At 46.9% G+C, this 18,069-nt stretch overlaps 2 protein-coding genes and 1 long non-coding RNA gene across 4 annotated transcripts in view; 2 read left to right on the top strand and 1 right to left on the bottom strand.

The window, feature by feature from the left end:
* Positions 1-1,876, top strand: part of dnajb6b (DnaJ heat shock protein family (Hsp40) member B6b) — a 6,638-nt gene extending 4,762 nt beyond the window's left edge. The window contains 3 exon segments of the mRNA XM_008308375.3: positions 1,050-1,190; positions 1,300-1,453; positions 1,633-1,876. Of these exon segments, the coding sequence (XP_008306597.1) occupies positions 1,050-1,190; positions 1,300-1,453; positions 1,633-1,738 (401 nt within the window). The 3' untranslated portion in view covers positions 1,739-1,876.
* An 11,263-nt stretch (positions 1,877-13,139) lies between these two features.
* The window catches only part of dync2i1 (dynein 2 intermediate chain 1), an 8,581-nt gene continuing 3,651 nt past the window's right edge, over positions 13,140-18,069 (bottom strand). Inside the window, exons 12-23 of one of the 2 annotated variants that reach the window (XM_025054467.1) lie at positions 17,867-17,961; positions 17,653-17,782; positions 17,398-17,570; positions 17,086-17,248; positions 15,547-15,660; positions 15,396-15,460; positions 15,213-15,264; positions 15,058-15,118; positions 14,886-14,973; positions 14,678-14,809; positions 13,931-14,154; positions 13,140-13,858 (exon numbers count right to left, since the gene is read on the bottom strand). In XM_025054467.1, the coding sequence (XP_024910235.1) occupies positions 13,687-13,858; positions 13,931-14,154; positions 14,678-14,809; positions 14,886-14,973; positions 15,058-15,118; positions 15,213-15,264; positions 15,396-15,460; positions 15,547-15,660; positions 17,086-17,248; positions 17,398-17,570; positions 17,653-17,782; positions 17,867-17,961 (1,469 nt within the window). In that variant the 3' untranslated portion in view covers positions 13,140-13,686. The remainder of the gene's footprint in view (positions 13,859-13,930; positions 14,155-14,677; positions 14,810-14,885; positions 14,974-15,057; positions 15,119-15,212; positions 15,265-15,395; positions 15,461-15,546; positions 15,661-17,085; positions 17,249-17,397; positions 17,571-17,652; positions 17,783-17,866; positions 17,962-18,069) is intronic. The other variant, XM_025054468.1, reaches the window with a different exon arrangement.
* Positions 15,205-17,202, top strand: LOC112486834 (uncharacterized). The gene is made up of 3 exons (XR_003049371.1): positions 15,205-15,481; positions 15,556-15,840; positions 17,071-17,202. It is a non-coding gene; the product is annotated as an uncharacterized LOC112486834 (long non-coding RNA).

Genomic DNA, 18,069 nt, shown 5'->3' with positions numbered 1-18,069 from the left:
CTGTAGTTGTCTGGTGTTTTGTGATGTTGGCTGTGTGTGTGTGTCTGGTTGTAGTGTCTGGTTGTAGTTGTCTGGCTGTAGTTGTCTGGCTGTAGTTGTCTGGCTGTAGTTGTCTGGCTGTAGTTGTCTGGCTGTAGTTGTCTGGTTGTAGTTGTCTGGTTGTAGTGTCTGATGGGAAGGCATTTCACCCTGTCTAGCTCTAAATATGGAGTCCAGACGCAGGCGGAGGTCGGATGGATGTGAGCGTCGACCTCACTCTGCTGGAATGCTTTCAGAAATAGCGTCCGTATTAAAACAAGGCAGACGTAATAACAACTGAGCGCATGTGTGTCCTCGTCCAGGAGTCCTGGAACAGACTGGACCAAAGAAAGTCCACTTCTGTGGTTCAGAGTTAGAGCATCTAGGTGGATGGGTGGATGGATGGGTGGGTGGATGGATGGGTGGGTGGATGGATGGGTGGGTGGATGGATGGATGGATGGGTGGATGGGGGGATGGATGGATGGATGGATGGGTGGGTGGATGGATAGTTGGGTGGATGGATGGTTCTTTCCTGGGGAGTTTCCTCAGTTTGTCTTTGACTACCACAGTCATGTCTGTCCAGGTGTTTGGTCAGCAGGTGTCCTTCCTCACACACATTCTTCCACACTGTTTTCCCAGACATCACCTCTCTCCCCTCTTCTCTCCCCCGTTCTGGCCACAGCCTGGTTCTGGTATAAAGTAGGCCACAGATCCAGCTGCAGTGACCCAGATGGGCAGGACACAGTTGGACTCGTGTCCTCAGAGTTTTCAGAGGACACCAACAGTTGAACTTCATCCAGTACTGCAGTCCAGTCTGCTGTCCCCCTTCACTCTCCCCCTTCACTCTCCCCTTCACTCTCCCCCTTCACTCTCCCCCTTCACTCAGTTTTTACAGCATTTCTGAGCCACACATTCATGTTTGTCTAACTTTATTTTTAAGGCCAACGTTGATCCAGCTGCGGTGGTCTTTGATGAAGGAGGGGTCAGGTGCAGGTCAACATCACTGATTCTCTTCTCTGTTCGTCCACAGCTGACGACCCGTTTAATGATTTTCATTTTGGAGGAAGTCGCAGTCGTCAGAGGGGTCCGAGCCGGAACAGAATGGGGGGTTCAGTCTTTGGTTTCGGGGGCTTCCCATCTTTTGGGGCTGGTTTCTCAGGGTTTGACTCAGGTGCTGAAACACACACACACACACACACACACATTTTTAGCTGCTTGAGATCCATGATGGACCATCACAGAGCTGTTCCTGGTCTAAGGTTCTTCTACTTCCTTTAAAGGTTTTGGCTCCTTTGGAGACATGAGCGGGGGAGGAGGAGGCTTCACCTCCTTCTCCTCATCGTCTTTCGGCAGCGGCGGAGGAGCATCAGGCAACTTCAGATCGGTGTCCACCTCCACCAAGTTTGTCAACGGCAGGAAAATTACAACCAAACGGTAGTAACTAATCTGAGTGTTGATTCATTCTTAAATCAATTCATTTATTGATTCTTTAGTTTTGATGAAATGACTGTTTTAACAACAACAACAACAAAAAATTATAAAAAAAAAAGTCTGGATCAGTGATTCAGTGGATCAGTGGAGTCGCTGAATGTTTTCATGTTTATTTCCCACAGAATCGTGGAGAACGGTCAGGAGCGAGTTGAGGTGGAAGAAGACGGTCAGTTAAAATCTCTAACAGTCAATGGTAAGGAGCAGCACCTCCAACTGGATAACAAGTAAATGACACTCCACCTGATTTATACAATACTCAGACCCAACGAACCAAAACCCACACAGTCTGTGACCAGGTGACCCGCAGTCTGTGACCAGGTGACCCACAGTCTGTGACCAGGTGACCCACAGTCTGTGTGACCAGGTGACCCGTGACCAGGTGACCCACAGTCTGTGACCAGGTGACCCACAGTCACTCCTTTGTCTTTCTGTGTTTCATTCCAGAAGAACAATGTTCTCTTTTTATTTTGTCTTATCTTCAGGACAGACAGTGGAGCTGGGACAGTCTTTGTCTATTTGTATTTATTCCATTGGTATTATAGGGGGGAGCGGGGGGGTGATGGGGTCAGGGGGGGTCAACATGTCTTTGATTACTCCAACAAGTGAATTGTACTGTGGACACGGGCACACAGCTGTGTTAGTGCTGTTATCTCCTGTATGTGTGTCTGTAGTTGGGTGTGTGTCTGTGGCAGAAACTTCTAGAACAGAGAGTTAACGCCACGTTAACGCCACGTTAACGCCGCGTTAACCCCAAGTTAACGCAGGAGGACTGTAGCTCCACTGGACCACAGGGTTTTTTTTTCTCTTTTAACAATAGAATGACCACTGATTTAACTCCAGCCTCACCCTGCTAACCTGTTAGCCTTTACCACGCCCACGTGTGTGTGTGTGTGTGTGTGTGTAATGAGTGATAAATGATTAATAAATTAATTCTAATGTGCATTGTTTTTTCTTTTAGTTTTTATCTTTACTGTTTGCATCATTTGTTTGTTTGTGTTGCACGATGTTGATGATTGACAGAAGCAGCAAACACACACTCACACACACTCACACACACTCACACACACTCACACACACTCACAAAATAAGAAAAACTAAATAAAGAAACATGGTTTTGGTCAAGGTCGTGGCAGTGATTTTCCACAGTCACCTGGTGTGTGTGTGTGTGTGTGTGTGTGTGTGCACCTGCACCTGATCACATTCATCATCTGCTTTAATTGATTAAAAATAAAAGCCCCCACTGAGCCTGTGCTTCTCCCCCCTCCCTCACCCATCACTCCCTCACTGCATCATTCTAACCCACTAATGTTCACTATGGGATGTTGACCAGTGACATCACAGCTCACTGTGTCCAGTAACTGGTCGTTCTGTGTTGGCTCCTCCTGTGAGGTGGACACAGCCGCCAAGGTCACTGACCAGTGTCTGTAGGACAGGATATGACATCACTACCAGTAAGAACTAACAAGTAGTCAACAATGGTAACAGTAGACTGAGACTGGGCCACTGAGACTGGGCCACTGAGACTGGGCCACAGACTGAACCACTGTGACTGGGCCACTGTGACTGGCCCACTGTGACTGGGCCACTGTGACTGGGCCACTGTGACTGGGCCACTGAGACTGGACCACTGTGACTGGGCCACTGTGACTGGGCCACAGTGACTGCCCCACTGTGACTGGGCCACTGTGACTGGGCCACTGTGACTGGGCCACTGTGACTGGGCCACTGTGACTGGGCCACTGTGACTGGCCCACTGTGACTGGCCCACTGTGAGGTTGTGTCTGGGCTGCATATGGCCCTCAGGCCGCTGTTTGAATAGACAGGCTATTAATGCTATGCTATCTGTGCTAGCTCCAACCATTCCTATTCTTTTTCCCCAGAACAGAGTCAAACTCCAGACCAACTGTTGTCGTTCTAATTCCGACTGTTTGTCCGTTGAACTTCTGTTGTGTCAGTGAATCCTACAGCGTCACAACTTCATGATTTCTTAGGTGAAAAACATTTTTACAGGAGAGACCGGAGCTTTCCTCCTTTTTTGTTGTGACGGTGTCTCTGTGTTGTGGCTGTTCTGCCGTGACTGTTGTCCTGAACAGTGTGTCTTCAGGACCTTCAAACCACAGCTGAGTTACTGGCCTCAGTCTTTGTTGTTGCATTGCACTTGTCAAGATATTTTGAGTGTGCTGGCTTCTTGACATGGAGCTGCCACAACGTCACATTCACAGAGCAGGTGAGTGTGGAACTGATGGTAGTACATGTCCTGCAGGCCCACGTAGTACTCTGAACTCTACTACTACTCTACTACACTGAGGTGAAACCAACAGGTCGGTGTTTCACAGGAAGTCTGGGATAAAGTGGAGAAAATACAACACTGAGAAACAGCTGTGAGTTTGAAAACCAGTCTGGAACATTAGCAAGGACGGACTGTGACTGTTGTGAACGACTGTTGGGGTCAGAGGTCAGTTTGTGTCTACAGACAGAGGAATGTGGTCGGGGAAGATTTATTTACACAAGACTCGGTGCATATGACAGGAAGTCAGTACCAGCACAGTACTGTTAGTCTCCATTTAACACTAGATGTCAGCAAACATCAGTAAAAATCCCTCTCCTTAAAGTGAAGTACTCTGTACCTCGGAGTACTCACCCTGAGTATTACTACGGTAAACAATGTTCTTGACATTAATGTCAATTCAAAGTCTCTGCTCAGTCTCGATCCAAGAAAATGACAAACACGCAACTTTTGTAATTAACGAATTGCGCCCTCTCCTGGATCACCCTTAAAAATGGCTGGTTATTGCAAAAGTATGTAGTTTTGGTATTTCTCTACATCTGTACATATATATAGAATTGAATAGTCTTTATTGTCATTGTATACATTTGAATCTCTGAGTATTTAATGTAGGTTCCTACCTTGGTCACTAGGGGGCACTGTTTATACATACAAAAACGTCTCAGGGAAACGATGAGCTACAGTAGAACTAGTAGAAGTAAGACTGGTCAGACTGGTTCTGCACTTCAGCCAATCAGAATCATGCTAATATCTCTGTCTGGACCAGCGTCTCCTCAGTGTTGACCTCTGACACCCTGGACCTCAGAGGTTTACGTCTTCTTGCAAAAAATGCATCATTTATTGATAGAAACCACTTCACAGTAACTGTGCCCCCCCCCCCCCCCCCCAGGTTAAAGTGTCACAGTGAAGGCCACATATGGTTTGGTTCTCACTCCTTTATACAGGACTTTCTGTTGACAGACGGCCTTCAGATCAAACATTAACAAATGTCAAGCAGACCCAGTAGGTGGCAGCAAAGCAACTCACACGATGTTAATTTACGGGTAATGCCCCTAGACAGTACTTCTCAAATAGTGGGATGGGCTGCGTCCAGGACCGGGGCTGCGTTCACTTTTCAAATGAAGTCCTTGATCCAGAAAATGAAACGCCTTCATATGAGCCTGATAAGATCTCATTATTATCTTTGATATTGTTTTTGTTGAAATGAATTAACCTGATGATGGGTCATGTGACTTAATAAGATCCTTGTCACCATGGTAACCATGTTCCCTGAAGCTAAAAGAACTCCACAACCTTGAGATCTCCAACCGTTCTGCTTTAACTTCAGGATCCACACACACGCCCCATGGGATTAGTTGTTCTTCCACCAGGGGTCACTGCTGTCCTTCTCAACTTTTTGTTGGATTTTTTTAATAATAAAAAAGATTCAGGTTTGATGTTAAAGTAACCTTTAAATTAAAGAAATCTCAGCTTTGACCTCAACAAGCTTCAAAAAGTGTTTCTGACAAAAGGAAGTGATTGGAATTAAATGTCGCCACCTGGTCCTGCTGAGACCAGTGGAGACCAGTGGAGACCAGTGAGGTTAGGGTCGCATCAAGAACCTTCAAACCAAATGAAATACTTCTCTACAAAAATACTGCTCTAAAATTCTACATCAATACTGTATTAGTATGAATACTACTAGTTGGTGTACTGACCTGTACTGACCTGTACTGACCCACAGAGACGGTTCACTCCAGAACATGTGTTAAAACAATTTAATAATTACAGCTAATGTTAAGGATTTAACGAGTAACTACTTCCTACAGGTGAAATTGAACTTTCTAACCGACCAGTTCTGGCCGGCGTGCCATATGTTGGACACCATTGATACACATGCATATGTGGGACAAAGCTGCTGAGACGCTGCTCCTCCATGGAGGCGCTGCTGGGGGAGAAAATATAAAGATTTAGTGGGGTTTTAGCTGTGATTCATCCCTCTCTGCTCTGCCCCACCCTCACCCCCGCCCCTTCACAGACGTGGCAGGTGAAGACCCCCCCCAGGAGGAGGTCCGTCACCGCAGACAGAACATGTTTCCAGGCTTCGGTCTTCACCAACGCTACCTGAGGAGCTCCGCCCAGAACCCTTTGGAAGAGGAGGAGGCGCACGGCCTGCAGTGCCTGGGACCGACCCGAGGTCTGAATACCCCCCTCCACCGAGCCCCCCACCCCCCCAAAAAAACACAACATCCTATATGTAAATGTTCTGTTTCTTCTGTTCTGTCACAGCTCACACCGACACCAAGAGGAAGAAACACTGGTCCAAAGAAGCAGAGTCCAAGAAGAAGAGAGCTCCTCGACTCTGCCCACGATTTGGTGGACTGGGCTTTTATTAAACACCCCCATAAAGACACACACACACCTGCACACACACACACACACACACACCTGTACACACACACACACAGCCATACTGGTCATAGTGGCATTACTGCAGAGGCCTGACGTCCTCACTGTCTTCTCTGTCTGTTGGCTGCAGTGCAGAGTTTAAAACAGCAGAGACACCACCGTCTTCTTGCCCCACCGTCTTCTTGGCCCACCGTTTTCTTGCCCCCACCGTCTTCTTGCCCCCACCCCCTGGTGGCTGAGGTGCAGCATTCGTTCTGATCCTGTAATTAATCCCGTGTTTGGACTTTTCACCACCAGAGGGCGTGTGTGAGACAGCTTGATTTGTCCTTCACTGCACTTCCACTGTGGGGGGCGGAGTCAAGGTCAGGCTGAACGCAGGGTCTTTTTACCCCGTGGGGACAAAGAACAAAGAAGCAGAGAAGCTGCTTCTTCTGCGTCGTCGTCACGGAGACGCAGAGTGATTCCTCCGAAACACCTGCGTCTGATTGGTCCCCGACAACTTGTTGACACTGGTGGAGATGAATGTAGATTTTCACAGATGTCTGTGAATAAACGCTTTAAAAAAAATCTCCTGTTTGTTTTTGAATCACTTTGTTTTCTATAGAATTAGCACGAGCGCTACAGCATGTGGGGGGGGGCTAGGGGGGGCTGCGGTTGGTTTCTCCTGTGGTTGGTTTCTTTTGTGGCAGTGGGACTAACTCACAGTACTGCAGTACTACTGTGTGGCGGTCGTTTGACTGAAGACTGTTGTTCTTCTTCCCTCCAGGAGGAGGAGCTCTCTCTGACCTGGTTCATCTGTCAGTCGTCAGGACACGTTGAACTTCAGCTCCTCCACATTTCAGTTAGAATCAAAGTTTGTGATTGGCTGCTGTGGCACCAGCGAGTTGTTGCTGTTGCTAGGATCCCGTTGCCAGGATCCCGTTGCCAGGATCCCGTTGCTAGGATCCCGTTGCCAGGATCCCGTTGCCGTCCCTGAGGCAGGAAACATGTCATGAATCATGGATGGTTGATTTTTCTCTAATCTGTGATTCAGATGAGTCCAAAGCGCTCCTCCCCCATCTCCACCCTCCACCACCTCCTCCTTTTCCTTCTCCTCCCAAATGCATTAAAAGCCCCCCCCCTCCACTCCCACCTACACCCCCCCAATGATTAATTTAAAATAGAAGAGAGTTTGGAATCAGGGGCCTGGCATTTCAAATGACTCTGAGGGAGGGTGAGAGAGAGAGGGTAAGAGAGGGAGGGAGGGTAAGAGAGAGAGGGTGAGAGAGGGAGGGTGAGACAGGGAGGGTAAGAGAGGGAGGGAGGGTAAGAGAGAGAGGGTGAGAGAGGGAGGGTAAGAGAGGGAGGGTGAGAGAGGGAGGGTGAGACAGGGAGGGTAAGAGAGGGAGGGGGAGAGAGAGGGAGGGTAAGAGAGAGAGGGTGAGAGAGGGAGGGTGAGAGAGAGCGAGGGTGAGAGAGAGAGGGTAAGAGAGGGAGGGAGGGTAAGAGAGGGAGGGTGAGAGAGAGAGGGTGCTGACACCTTTCTCTCAAGCGTCAACATTTCCAGTTTATTAATTAGGAACGTCCAAAGTTACACGTTATTCGTATCAATTGATCGGAAAAAAATTCAAATGCATTTGTTTGTATAATGTAATTCCACCGTCCGTCCACTTGTTGTTGTCTGGCAGTGTTTAAACTTTAACTATCATTTTTACTTTATTGGTTACTTTCTGTATTCAAGGCATCTGTGAAACCGCTCAAGGATTAACACTGGATCAGAGCGGCAGCCAGGGGGCGCTGTACTATGACCATAGAGTGATGCTGGATCAATCATCTTTCCAACATATCATAGCAGTGCTTGTTCCTCAGGAAGTAATTACCACAGGTGGAAAGTAACGGATTACATTTACTCACGTCGCTGCAATTGAGTCGTTTTTGTGAGTAATTTAAAGTAGTTTTGGGAAAAGGTGATTTTACTTTTACTCAAGTACATTTTGCCTCAGGTATTTTACTTCACTTTATTTGCAGAGAAAAACAATCTGCGTTAACTGAAAGAAAACTGCGTGGGCGTTTGTGTGTGTGTGCAGATTTCCCACCATGTGAATGTCGTCAGAGGACATTGATGAAGACACAGACTCTGTCCTGTCATTGGACGATGACCGGAGCCGAACAATGAACGGAGGTTAAGGATTGTCGAGCAGAGAGCTCGGTGGATCAGAGGAGTCAGGAAGTGATGGAAGTCCGTGACCTTTTCTCAGACTCAGAAACTTTGTTTTCAAATACAAACGAGTCAAAAACGTTATCATCGGACTGCCCCGGTGGACAGAGCTGTCCTTCTGGAAACTTCCACGTCAAACGAACGTGTGGCGGTGAGCAGAGAATCTGTGCTTTCACATGTTTCCAAAACGTTATGTTTATTGTTCGGTTAAAATCTTCGTTAAGAAAACTGTGCCTTCATGATATCGATTATTTTCGTTAGCTTAGCATCCGTCCTGATAGCTAACGTTTCAGTGACGTAGGGCAGAACCACAGTCAGAAATAAGTGTGTGGTTTTAATTATAGTTTAATGAAATCCACTTCATTCCTGTACAATAACCTAGACTTGTTGTAGCTCCGACTGTGATCAAATCAAAACTACAGCTGGATTCAACGTGCACGTGATTTGAAAATGATGAAAGTATATTATGATGGTATTAAATATAGAGGAAGTTCTAATTTGATGAGAAACAAACAGCCAAGATACATTTTTGATTTATTTTTTTCTTAAATTTTTATCATAAAAGTCTCAAAGTCTTAAAATCCTCTAATGAGAAACATACAGAAAAGATCAAATTTTGAAAAATATTTTAAAAACAATTTCATCGTGTTTTATCATCTAACCAAAAATTTGAATTTTGGCAAAAAAATTCTGAAAGGAAATTCAAATAAATTTCTCTAAATGCTCTAATTTGATTAGAAACAGATAACATTTTGATTTTTTTTTTAAATTTTCATCAATTCTTTACTACATCTTTCTTTAGTCACACATTTGCTGCAGAAATGTTACTGTTACATTAGACTTTTCACCTGCAGTTCAGCTTCATTTTCCTAAACCGTAAACAGCACCAAAAGTCTGAAGGAGTTTTCACTGCAGACATTGAACTACCAGGTTCTTCCAGCCTCTACTACAGGCGTGTATAGAAGTCACCACCACCAGGACGTAGAGTTACCAGAGTGGAATCATCTGTAGTAGTCCACGTGTGACTGCTGTGGACAGAAGTGACGACGAGCTGAGACCTTCTCCCAGTCCTGGTCTGAGGGGGTGTGGAAGGGACGGAGGGTGAGTCGAGACAAGGGCAGGGAGATGAAGTTTGGAAAGTGTGTGAGGGAGGGGCGGTTTGGTAGAGGAGGCAGCAGTGTTCCTGGAAAGACAAGAAAGTGTTGAACAGAACCTTCTGGTGCTCTGGTGCTCACACCAGTCTGAACAGTCACCTGGTAATGGCCGCGTCCTGGTTCTGCTGCAGCCCTCTCCCACACGGAGGATTGTTTCAGAGCTGCAACACACAACAACAAAATGATACACACCGTGTGTGTGTGTGTGTGTTTTCTGGCTCAACATGTAACAAGAGATCATGTTGTTGAATTATCATGCTTTGATATTTTGTTATTTTTAATTTTTTTCCAAAATTAAAGTAAAATTTTTGTCTCCAGAAAAACGGTCTCCGTTTAGATGTTTAGATGTCGCTCCATGTTTAGGTCTTTCCACTCGGCCAATCAAACGTCTCTAAATTCATTCTTCAATGTCGGTAATTCCTTGGTGTCAGTAGTAGTGTGTTTGATTCTCTTATTGAACTAACTTATTGAACCCTGTCAAGTCGTTTCTAAATGATTTTCCCATCGATCTCTCGTCAAGTGTTCGTCTAACTCTGTTTATTTGATTTTTTAGGTTTTTTTTTTTTTTGATCTCTCCAAAGGTGGAGAATGAAGTTTGTTCTGTCTCGGTCTCTCACTCACCGCTGGTTTGGTGGCAGGAGTGTGGCATATTTTCCACCAGTAGGGGCAGCAGGTTGAGTCTTCAGCCCCTCCTCCTCCTTTTGCAAGCTACAGAAATAGTTCAGGACGTCCACAGGGTTAGAGGTCGTCCTTCTGAGGTGCAGACAGCTGATGTGTTCCTGATGACACCAGAAAAGAGTGGGAAAAGTTCACAACATGGACAGAGGCGTACCACATGTACCACGAACCAACCACAGAAGGACGACATGACCCTGACCCTGACCCTGACCCTGACCCCGACAAACTCAGGTTCAACTGTAATCTGGTAGAATGATCATAATAATCTGGTATTTATGCAGGATTAAACTGACTGTTTGGATGAAGATTTTATCTCATGATTTGAGGGAGAACGTGAAGGTGAAATGCTAACACTTCTTGACCCACATTGTGGTAGCATGTTGCTAAGCTACAGAGAGTCTAGCACCCGTTCTACTGTAGAAACATTTGATTCCTCACAAACACTTTTTGTCCATTTGTCCGACCTTTTCTCATGTGACCACAGAATGGACCAGAAGGATGTTGTGCCGGGCCCTCATGGGACCCTGGAGCCACTATTTGAACAGGCCAGACATATGCTATGTGTTTGTGGGTGTATAATCTGACAGTTGTTGTAGTAAAGTAGGCCCTAGAAACAACCTGGACGACGGTGTATCTTTCCAGGTGTTATGGTGGTGTTACCTCATATTTAGAACGCCACCTCTGCAGCCAATGGTCTGCTCTGACCTGGAGGACCTCCCACTTGTCCGTCTGCTCCTCTGGCTGCAGGTGCCATGTGTCCAACTCGGGCCACAGCCACCGATCTGCCTCGTCGACACCTAACCCGACCAACCTCTCCACCACTGGTTCCCTACGTGAAGAACAGGAAGTTAAAACCACAGCACACGTCAGAACGTTACAAGAACTCTGAGAATCCAGAAAACATCACCAGAGATCCAGATTTTTGAAGGCAAGAAGAGTGAGAAGGTTTTTTATCAGGTCATCAGTGACGGACGTCAGAAGCGTCAACAGATCCAACAGTTGGACCACAACAGTCTTCTCCACGGAGGACTGAAACAGGCACAGAAACTCTTTATGTACGTCTGAGAGATGGTCCATGTTGTGTCTTCCATGTTGGACCTACAGTACCATATATGGTCGTACAAGTTTAGGCACCAGGTCCACGAGGCCCGAGTGAAGTCTGTCTGATTTCTGCAGAAGTCCTTGTCTGTGCAGAGTCTTCAGAGCAGCAAAGAGCTTCAGTGTGGATGAAGTGCTGCTGCAGCTGTGGAGGCCACGGAGGAGGAGGAGCTGGGAAAACTCCTCTGGACTCCAGCTGCTGAGGACGCTCTGGACAGCAGACACACAAGGTGAGAACTGGAAACAATCCTGACATTACAGTCCCCAAAATACCCCCCCTCCCCAAACCCCCCGCTCTTTAGGTCACCACTTCATCAGGGAACAGGTCCATAAACCAGGGGGCGTCTGCAAACTGTTTGAGGAACGAGGGCAGATCTGATGTGGGTTTCCCAGGTGGCAGTGGTGTTGACGTTTTTGGAGGTGGAGGAGGAGAGGGAAGAGAAGGAGGTGGAGAGGCAGGAAGGGGGGTTTGTGGTTTTGGTTGGTTGACTGGAGACTGTAGAAGACACAGTTGGACACTCGTGACCTGCTGCTTCTTGTCTCGTCTCACATGTTTTTGTGTCTTTCACACATTTGTACCTGTCCAGGTGTGATGATCCTGACACGCCGTGGCTCCACTTTGATCTGTGTCTCAGGTTTGATGGCCACTGGGGGCGCTGTCTCCTGTTGTTAGGACCAAACTTATTATGACAGCACTGGTCGGTCAGTCACCGGAACATTTCATTTGACATTTATACCTGATGTTTCTGTAAAATCCCAGGGAAGATGAGTTTAGGGTTAGAGCACACTCCCTCTTTCAAGGGATGCAGGTCACATGGTCCTGGGTCACATGGTACTGGGGCACATGGTCCTGGGTCACATGGTAGATTACTTAATCTAACAGTGTCCAGGTCAAAAATGTTCTCCAAGTCAATCTGGAAAACAGTTGACAACAGGGACATGGATGGATGGATGGATGGACGGACGGATGGATGGATGGATGGATGGATAGACGGTAAAGTGACAGACAGAGACAGTCCTCACTTCAGTTTGTGAAAGTGACATACAGAGACAGTCCTCACTTCAGTTTGTGGGAGTGGACCATATATCAAGTCCATGTAACGATGAAAAGCTTCCTTCTGGGTTTGTCTGGTTCTTACAGCCTTGACCTTTTTGACCTTGACTGATCCTTGGAGGAGGTCAGACAGGTCAGCCCACTGCACCTGGAACATCACAGGATCAAAAACAAACAAACAAACACACACACCAGAAATGAATAACAATTTAGTTGTTTATCGTCCACAGACTTCAACTCACCGCAGTCATGTCTTCTGTCGTCATGAGGACAAAAAATACAAAGTGTCTTTGTTCTGTTGTTACTAGGCAACGAGACGCTGCTGCTGCTGCTGCTGCTGCTGCTGCTGCTGCTGCTGCTGCTGCTGCTGCTCAGAAACCTCAGCTTCAACCACAAAGGATGGATTTTATGACGGTGATCGTTGGAAACTTCCAGAGAATTACGTCAGATTCACCTTTTATTGATACAAATACAAATACTACGACTGAGTGAGTATTTCCACCCAGTGTTTTCTTGCATTTCCTTAAATCGTTTCAATCCAAATTGAGTAAACAGTGATTTTCTAGAAACCCAGACCAAAGGTGACATTTATTTAGCTTCGCTCACTGACTTCACTAATTACAAAACTACATACGAGGAGTAGGCTGCGTTATCGTCACTGGTCATACCATGAGAATACACACTCTAGTACACTAGGTGGCAGTATGCAACTAAAAATGTTGGTTGTTACCAACAGGGGCAGTGGTGGCTTGGTGGTTAAGGGTCTCAGGTTCAAGTCCACCAGCTGCCAAGTTACCACTGAGGTGCTCTGAGCAAGGCAACGTCCTCGCACACTGCTGCCCCCTGCTGACTGTGGTGATGGGTTAACCACATTTGGTTGTGTTAAACCCAGACGTTGATGGTGTTCAGACTGAGGACAGATGGAGCAGGCCCCTCCCACTACAGATGTCACTGAATAAAACAGAGCTTCATATTAAATTGGTACCATTGCAGTTCATGAATGTAGCCAGAAGAGGGGGTCTGTGGTCTCTTCAGGAAGCACCTCCTCTTCCCTCACGCCCTCGTCTCCTCTCTTTGTCGGTCACTTTGGTTCAAAGTTAAATGTATAAATAAGGAGGATTAAAGACGACATATCATTTGTGAATATAGTTAAATATAGTTTATTATTCAACAAACAAAGATCACAACAATGTGGACGTCTTCATATAAACAGGATTACTGTGTCTGAACTGTCTTTTCATGGAGAAAATGTTTCAGTCGTTTTTTGCTGGTCAAAGTGAAGTATGAAACCTGAACACACTGTTGTCTCCTCACTGAATCCTACCAAACTTCTCCCATCATGCTCTGCAGCTTCTCCTCCTCTGCAGGAGTAGACACGCTCCAGTTTCTGCTGAAGTACTGCAGTACTATGTTTCCTGACTGCTCCACCAGAGCCAGGCCTGAGTACGTGCTCTGTGGTCCTGAGTCTCCAAACACAGTCATGGCGGTCACCCTGGAAACAGGAGGAAACAACTGGTATCCCAGAATCAAGTGACCAGTGTGTGTGTGTGTGTGTGTGTGTTACCTGTCTGCAGACAGTCGCTCTGTGATCACAGGCTCCGTGTCGTCTCTCATTAGGTCCCATATGTAGAGGATGGAGGCGGAGTCTAGGACACAGAAGAGCGTGGCTCTGGTTTGAGCCCAGTGCAGTGACACCACGGCCTGTCCTGCCGTACTGGACCTCCACTGTGACACAGGCTGCTCCTGACTCACTGCATGGAGCCTGATGCAACCATCAGAACATCCCACCTGCAACAAAAAGCTGTTAGTTCAGGGCTCACACCCTCAAGGGGGCGCCGGTATGCTGGTAAACTTTAATACTTGTTTTCTTTGTCCACTTGAAGAAGAATGTTAGTGTCTGAAATAAGTTCAGTTCAACTGCTCACCATGTGGGGCCTTTACAATGTCCCTAGCTACAAGAAGGGGGCGCTGCAGAAGAAGTTTGGCTATGCTAAAGCATGTAGCTGAGGTCAGGGTGGGCTGGAGCTCACTTGGTACACACCCAAAGATTAGTGGGTTGTATCCCAGACCTGGGTGGGTCCCCAGAGTGGGGTCAAAGTTCAACCTCAACCTTCGTGTCTTCATGTCTTACATGAAGATCAGGGTTGGACTGGTGACCGTCAGGGTCTAAGGCAGTCAAACCATCACATCTTTATTCCGATTAATCACAATTATTCACGATTAATAGCCATGTTGACAAATAAATCAAGGTGATTATTAAAGCTGTTCATTCTGACTTTTGGTTTATGACTTGAAAATATGAATCCCTCACCAGGAACAAATCAGGTCTGAAGGGAGAAAAGTGTATGGAAGTGACTTCCACCGGTCGGACCCCAGCCTCCTGGAACCTGTAAACCTGGGGAGATGCCTTCAGTCCGTGACTGGTTCCATGTCGGACCAAACCCTTGGACCAGAATCACAGAGGGTGGAGTTACAGTGTGGAGCTCACAGGAAGTGTTCTGCAGTCACTCTGTTCTCACCATGTTGGTGCCGATGAAGAAGTGGTTGGAGTCAGAGGGCAGAAACTTCAGGTGGAGGTTCTGTGAAGGTCCTGTTCTCACTGCATCTCTGGGAGACAGAACCACAGAGAGCAGAGGTGAGGCATGGAGGGAGGGAGGGAGGCAGGGAGGGAGGAGCACTTATCAGTCTCACCTCTCAGCCGTGTGGAGGGAGGAGCTGTGGAGTAACTTCACTCTGCCTCCAGGCCGCAGTCCTGCGAGGGAGGGGAGGGGGAGAGGGGAGAAGGTCAAAGGTGAAGACAGAGCAGCGTTCTACAGAGAACATGAAGAGTGCACGCTCTAGTTGACCTAGGTCTGTGGAGGAGCCTGAGTCGTTAGCTTTGGGGAGTTCCAGCACCACCTGCAGGAGAGAGTAATGATGGAAGGTTAAGGTTAAATCTTTGGTGGTCTTTGGTTCACCCTCTACCAACCATCTCCTCAGTGAGGGATGAATGAAGTTCAATCTTAAATCAGGCTCTAGATCCGACCTACCCAGAAATTCAGAAGTCCTGTTTGGTCCAAGGAGGTCAGCTGGAAGGACCCCCCCGACTCTGAGTCTGGAGGAAGAAACACCACAGGTGAGGAGGAGGAGGACTCACACCAAGTGATGCTGAAGACCAAACATTCATATACTCTCCCACACCTTCCTCAGATGACAGCAGGGTGACCTCTGACCCCAGGGCCCCCACTGCAGTGGTGGGGGCCACTTCTAACGATACCACAGTTGACAAATGTCCTGAACCAGCCATCACTGCGTCTGTGGGAGGAGGGGAGAGGAGGTGTCAGTGCTGCAGTGACATCACAGTCCTGAGGTGATGAAGAACCACCGCAGGAAGTGACGACGGCAGGAAGTGAGAGGAAGGTAACTTCAGGTCACCAGAGTCAAGAGAACAACAACAAAGATGTGGGAGAGACAGGAAGTTCACTTCAGGACCAGGTGATGAAACGTCCACAATGATCAAATACAATAGTAGTAGTAGTAGTACAGTAGTAGTGTAGCAGTACAGTAGTAGTACAGCAGTAGTGTAGTAGTACAGTAGTAGTAGTACAGTAGTAGTATAGTAGTAGTACAGTAGTAGTATAGTAGTAGTACAGTAGTTGTGTATTAGTATAGTAGTAGTGTAGTAGTAGTACAGTAGTAGTATAGTAGTAGTACAGTAGTAGTAGTACAGTAGTAGTGTAGCAGTACAGTAGTAGTACAGCAGTAGTGTAGTAGTACAGTAGTAGTAGTACAGTAGTAGTGCAGTAGTAGTGTAGTAGTAGTACGGTAGTAGTGTAGTAGTACAGTAGTAGTGTAGTAGTGTAGTAGTAGTGTAGTAGTATAGTAGTAGTACAGTAGTAGTAGTACAGTAGTAGTGTAGTATAGTAGTAGTACAGTAGTTGTGTATTAGTATAGTAGTAGTGTAGTAGTAGTGTAGTAGTATAGTAGTAGTACAGTAGTAGTGTAGCAGTACAGTAGTAGTACAGCAGTAGTGTAGTAGTACAGTAGTAGTGTAGTATAGTAGTAGTACAGTAGTAGTAGTACAGTAGTAGTGCAGTAGTAGTACAGTAGTAGTAGTACAGTAGTAGTATAGTAGTAGTACAGTAGTTGTGTATTAGTATAGTAGTAGTGTAGTATAGTAGTAGTACAGTAGTTGTGTATTAGTATAGTAGTAGTGTAGTATAGTAGTAGTACAGTAGTAGTACAGTAGTAGTAGTACAGTAGTAGTGCAGTAGTAGTGTAGTAGTAGTGTAGTAGTATAGTAGTAGTGTAGTAGTAGTACAGTAATAGTGTAGTAGTACAGTAGTAGTGTAGTATAGTAGTAGTACAGTAGTTGTGTATTAGTATAGTAGTAGTGTAGTAGTAGTGTAGTAGTAGTACGGTAGTAGTGTAGTAGTACAGTAGTAGTAGTACAGTAGTAGTACAGTAGTACAGTAGTAGTACAGTAGTAGTATAGTAGTAGTACAGTAGTAGTACAGTAGTACAGTAGTAGTACAGTAGTAGTAGTACAGTAGTAGTACAGTAGTACAGTAGTAGTACAGTAGTACAGTAGTAGTACAGTAGTAGTGTAGTAGTATAGTAGTAGTGTAGTAGTAGTATCTGTTTCCCTCTGATTCTATCTGGACCTGAGGTTCTGTGAACCAGGGCTTTGATCCACAGACACACACACACAGTTTCTCATCACAGTGTACAAGCGTGTACCAGTGGAGAAGGTCGGCTGTCTGAAGGTCCAGTCCTGGTCCTCCATCCTCAGACGGTGGTGGTTGGCAGCAGGTTCTCTCAGGTCCCACAGGAGCAGAGAACCCACTGAGGTCCCTGCACAGACCAACCAGGGCTTCCCTGGACTGAAGCAGCAGCACTGCACCTGGAGACATGAGGACAGAAGACATGAGGACGCCTGGACTACAAAGACAGAGTGATTGGTGCTGGGAAACAACGTTGGTTTCCTGACCCTCCACCCATCATCATCACCTCCTCCTCCTCTTCTTCTTCTTCACGTTTGTGTGAACTCACCTCAGATTCATACACAAGGACCTTCTGAGGTCTGGACGGCTCCCAGATGTTCCAGACGCAGATGACGGTGCAGCTGTCCAGATGTGCGTCAGTGGGTTGGGCTGTGGGCAGGTGGAGCGACATCATGATGTGTCTCTGGACCTGGGAGAACTGGACCAGACTGACTGGACGACCTGTGTCAAGACAGAGGAAACGCTGACGTGGGTCGGCTGTGCGTCCAGATCTGCTCCTCTCTGTTTCACGTCTTCTGTTTACCACAAAGAAAAGGCAGCTGGGTGTTGAGCTGTACACCCCCATCACTGAAGGACAGTTTGGGGCTCTGTGATTGGAGGTTCCTCAGGGATGTCCTCTCAGCTTCGTCGTCTTCTAACAGGATGACCACGACCTTCGGGGACATCGTGAAAACAGACCTAAGATCAGTGAAGTGTCACTGACTCACAGTACTGACCGTCTGTTGTCCGCAGCACACCTGTGAGGCCCAGCGCAGGAACGCTGCCAGGCGCTGGGAATCAAAGTTCAATTCCTTCAGGTTTTTGTCGCCGTCTTCTTGACACAGGTTTGGATCTGGAGAAAGACTTCATGAATGAACTTTGAAGTTTAGTCTGGGGGACGGGGGGGGGGGGGGGGGGCCGCCGCCCCCACCCCCAGGCGCGCCCGCAGCCTGTGGGTGGG

This window comes from Cynoglossus semilaevis, chromosome 3 (assembly GCF_000523025.1).
Source record: "Cynoglossus semilaevis isolate Cse_v1.0 chromosome 3, Cse_v1.0, whole genome shotgun sequence".
NCBI classification, from domain to species: Eukaryota; Metazoa; Chordata; class Actinopteri; order Pleuronectiformes; family Cynoglossidae; genus Cynoglossus; species Cynoglossus semilaevis.
This window is presented reverse-complemented; position numbering and strand designations above follow the sequence as displayed.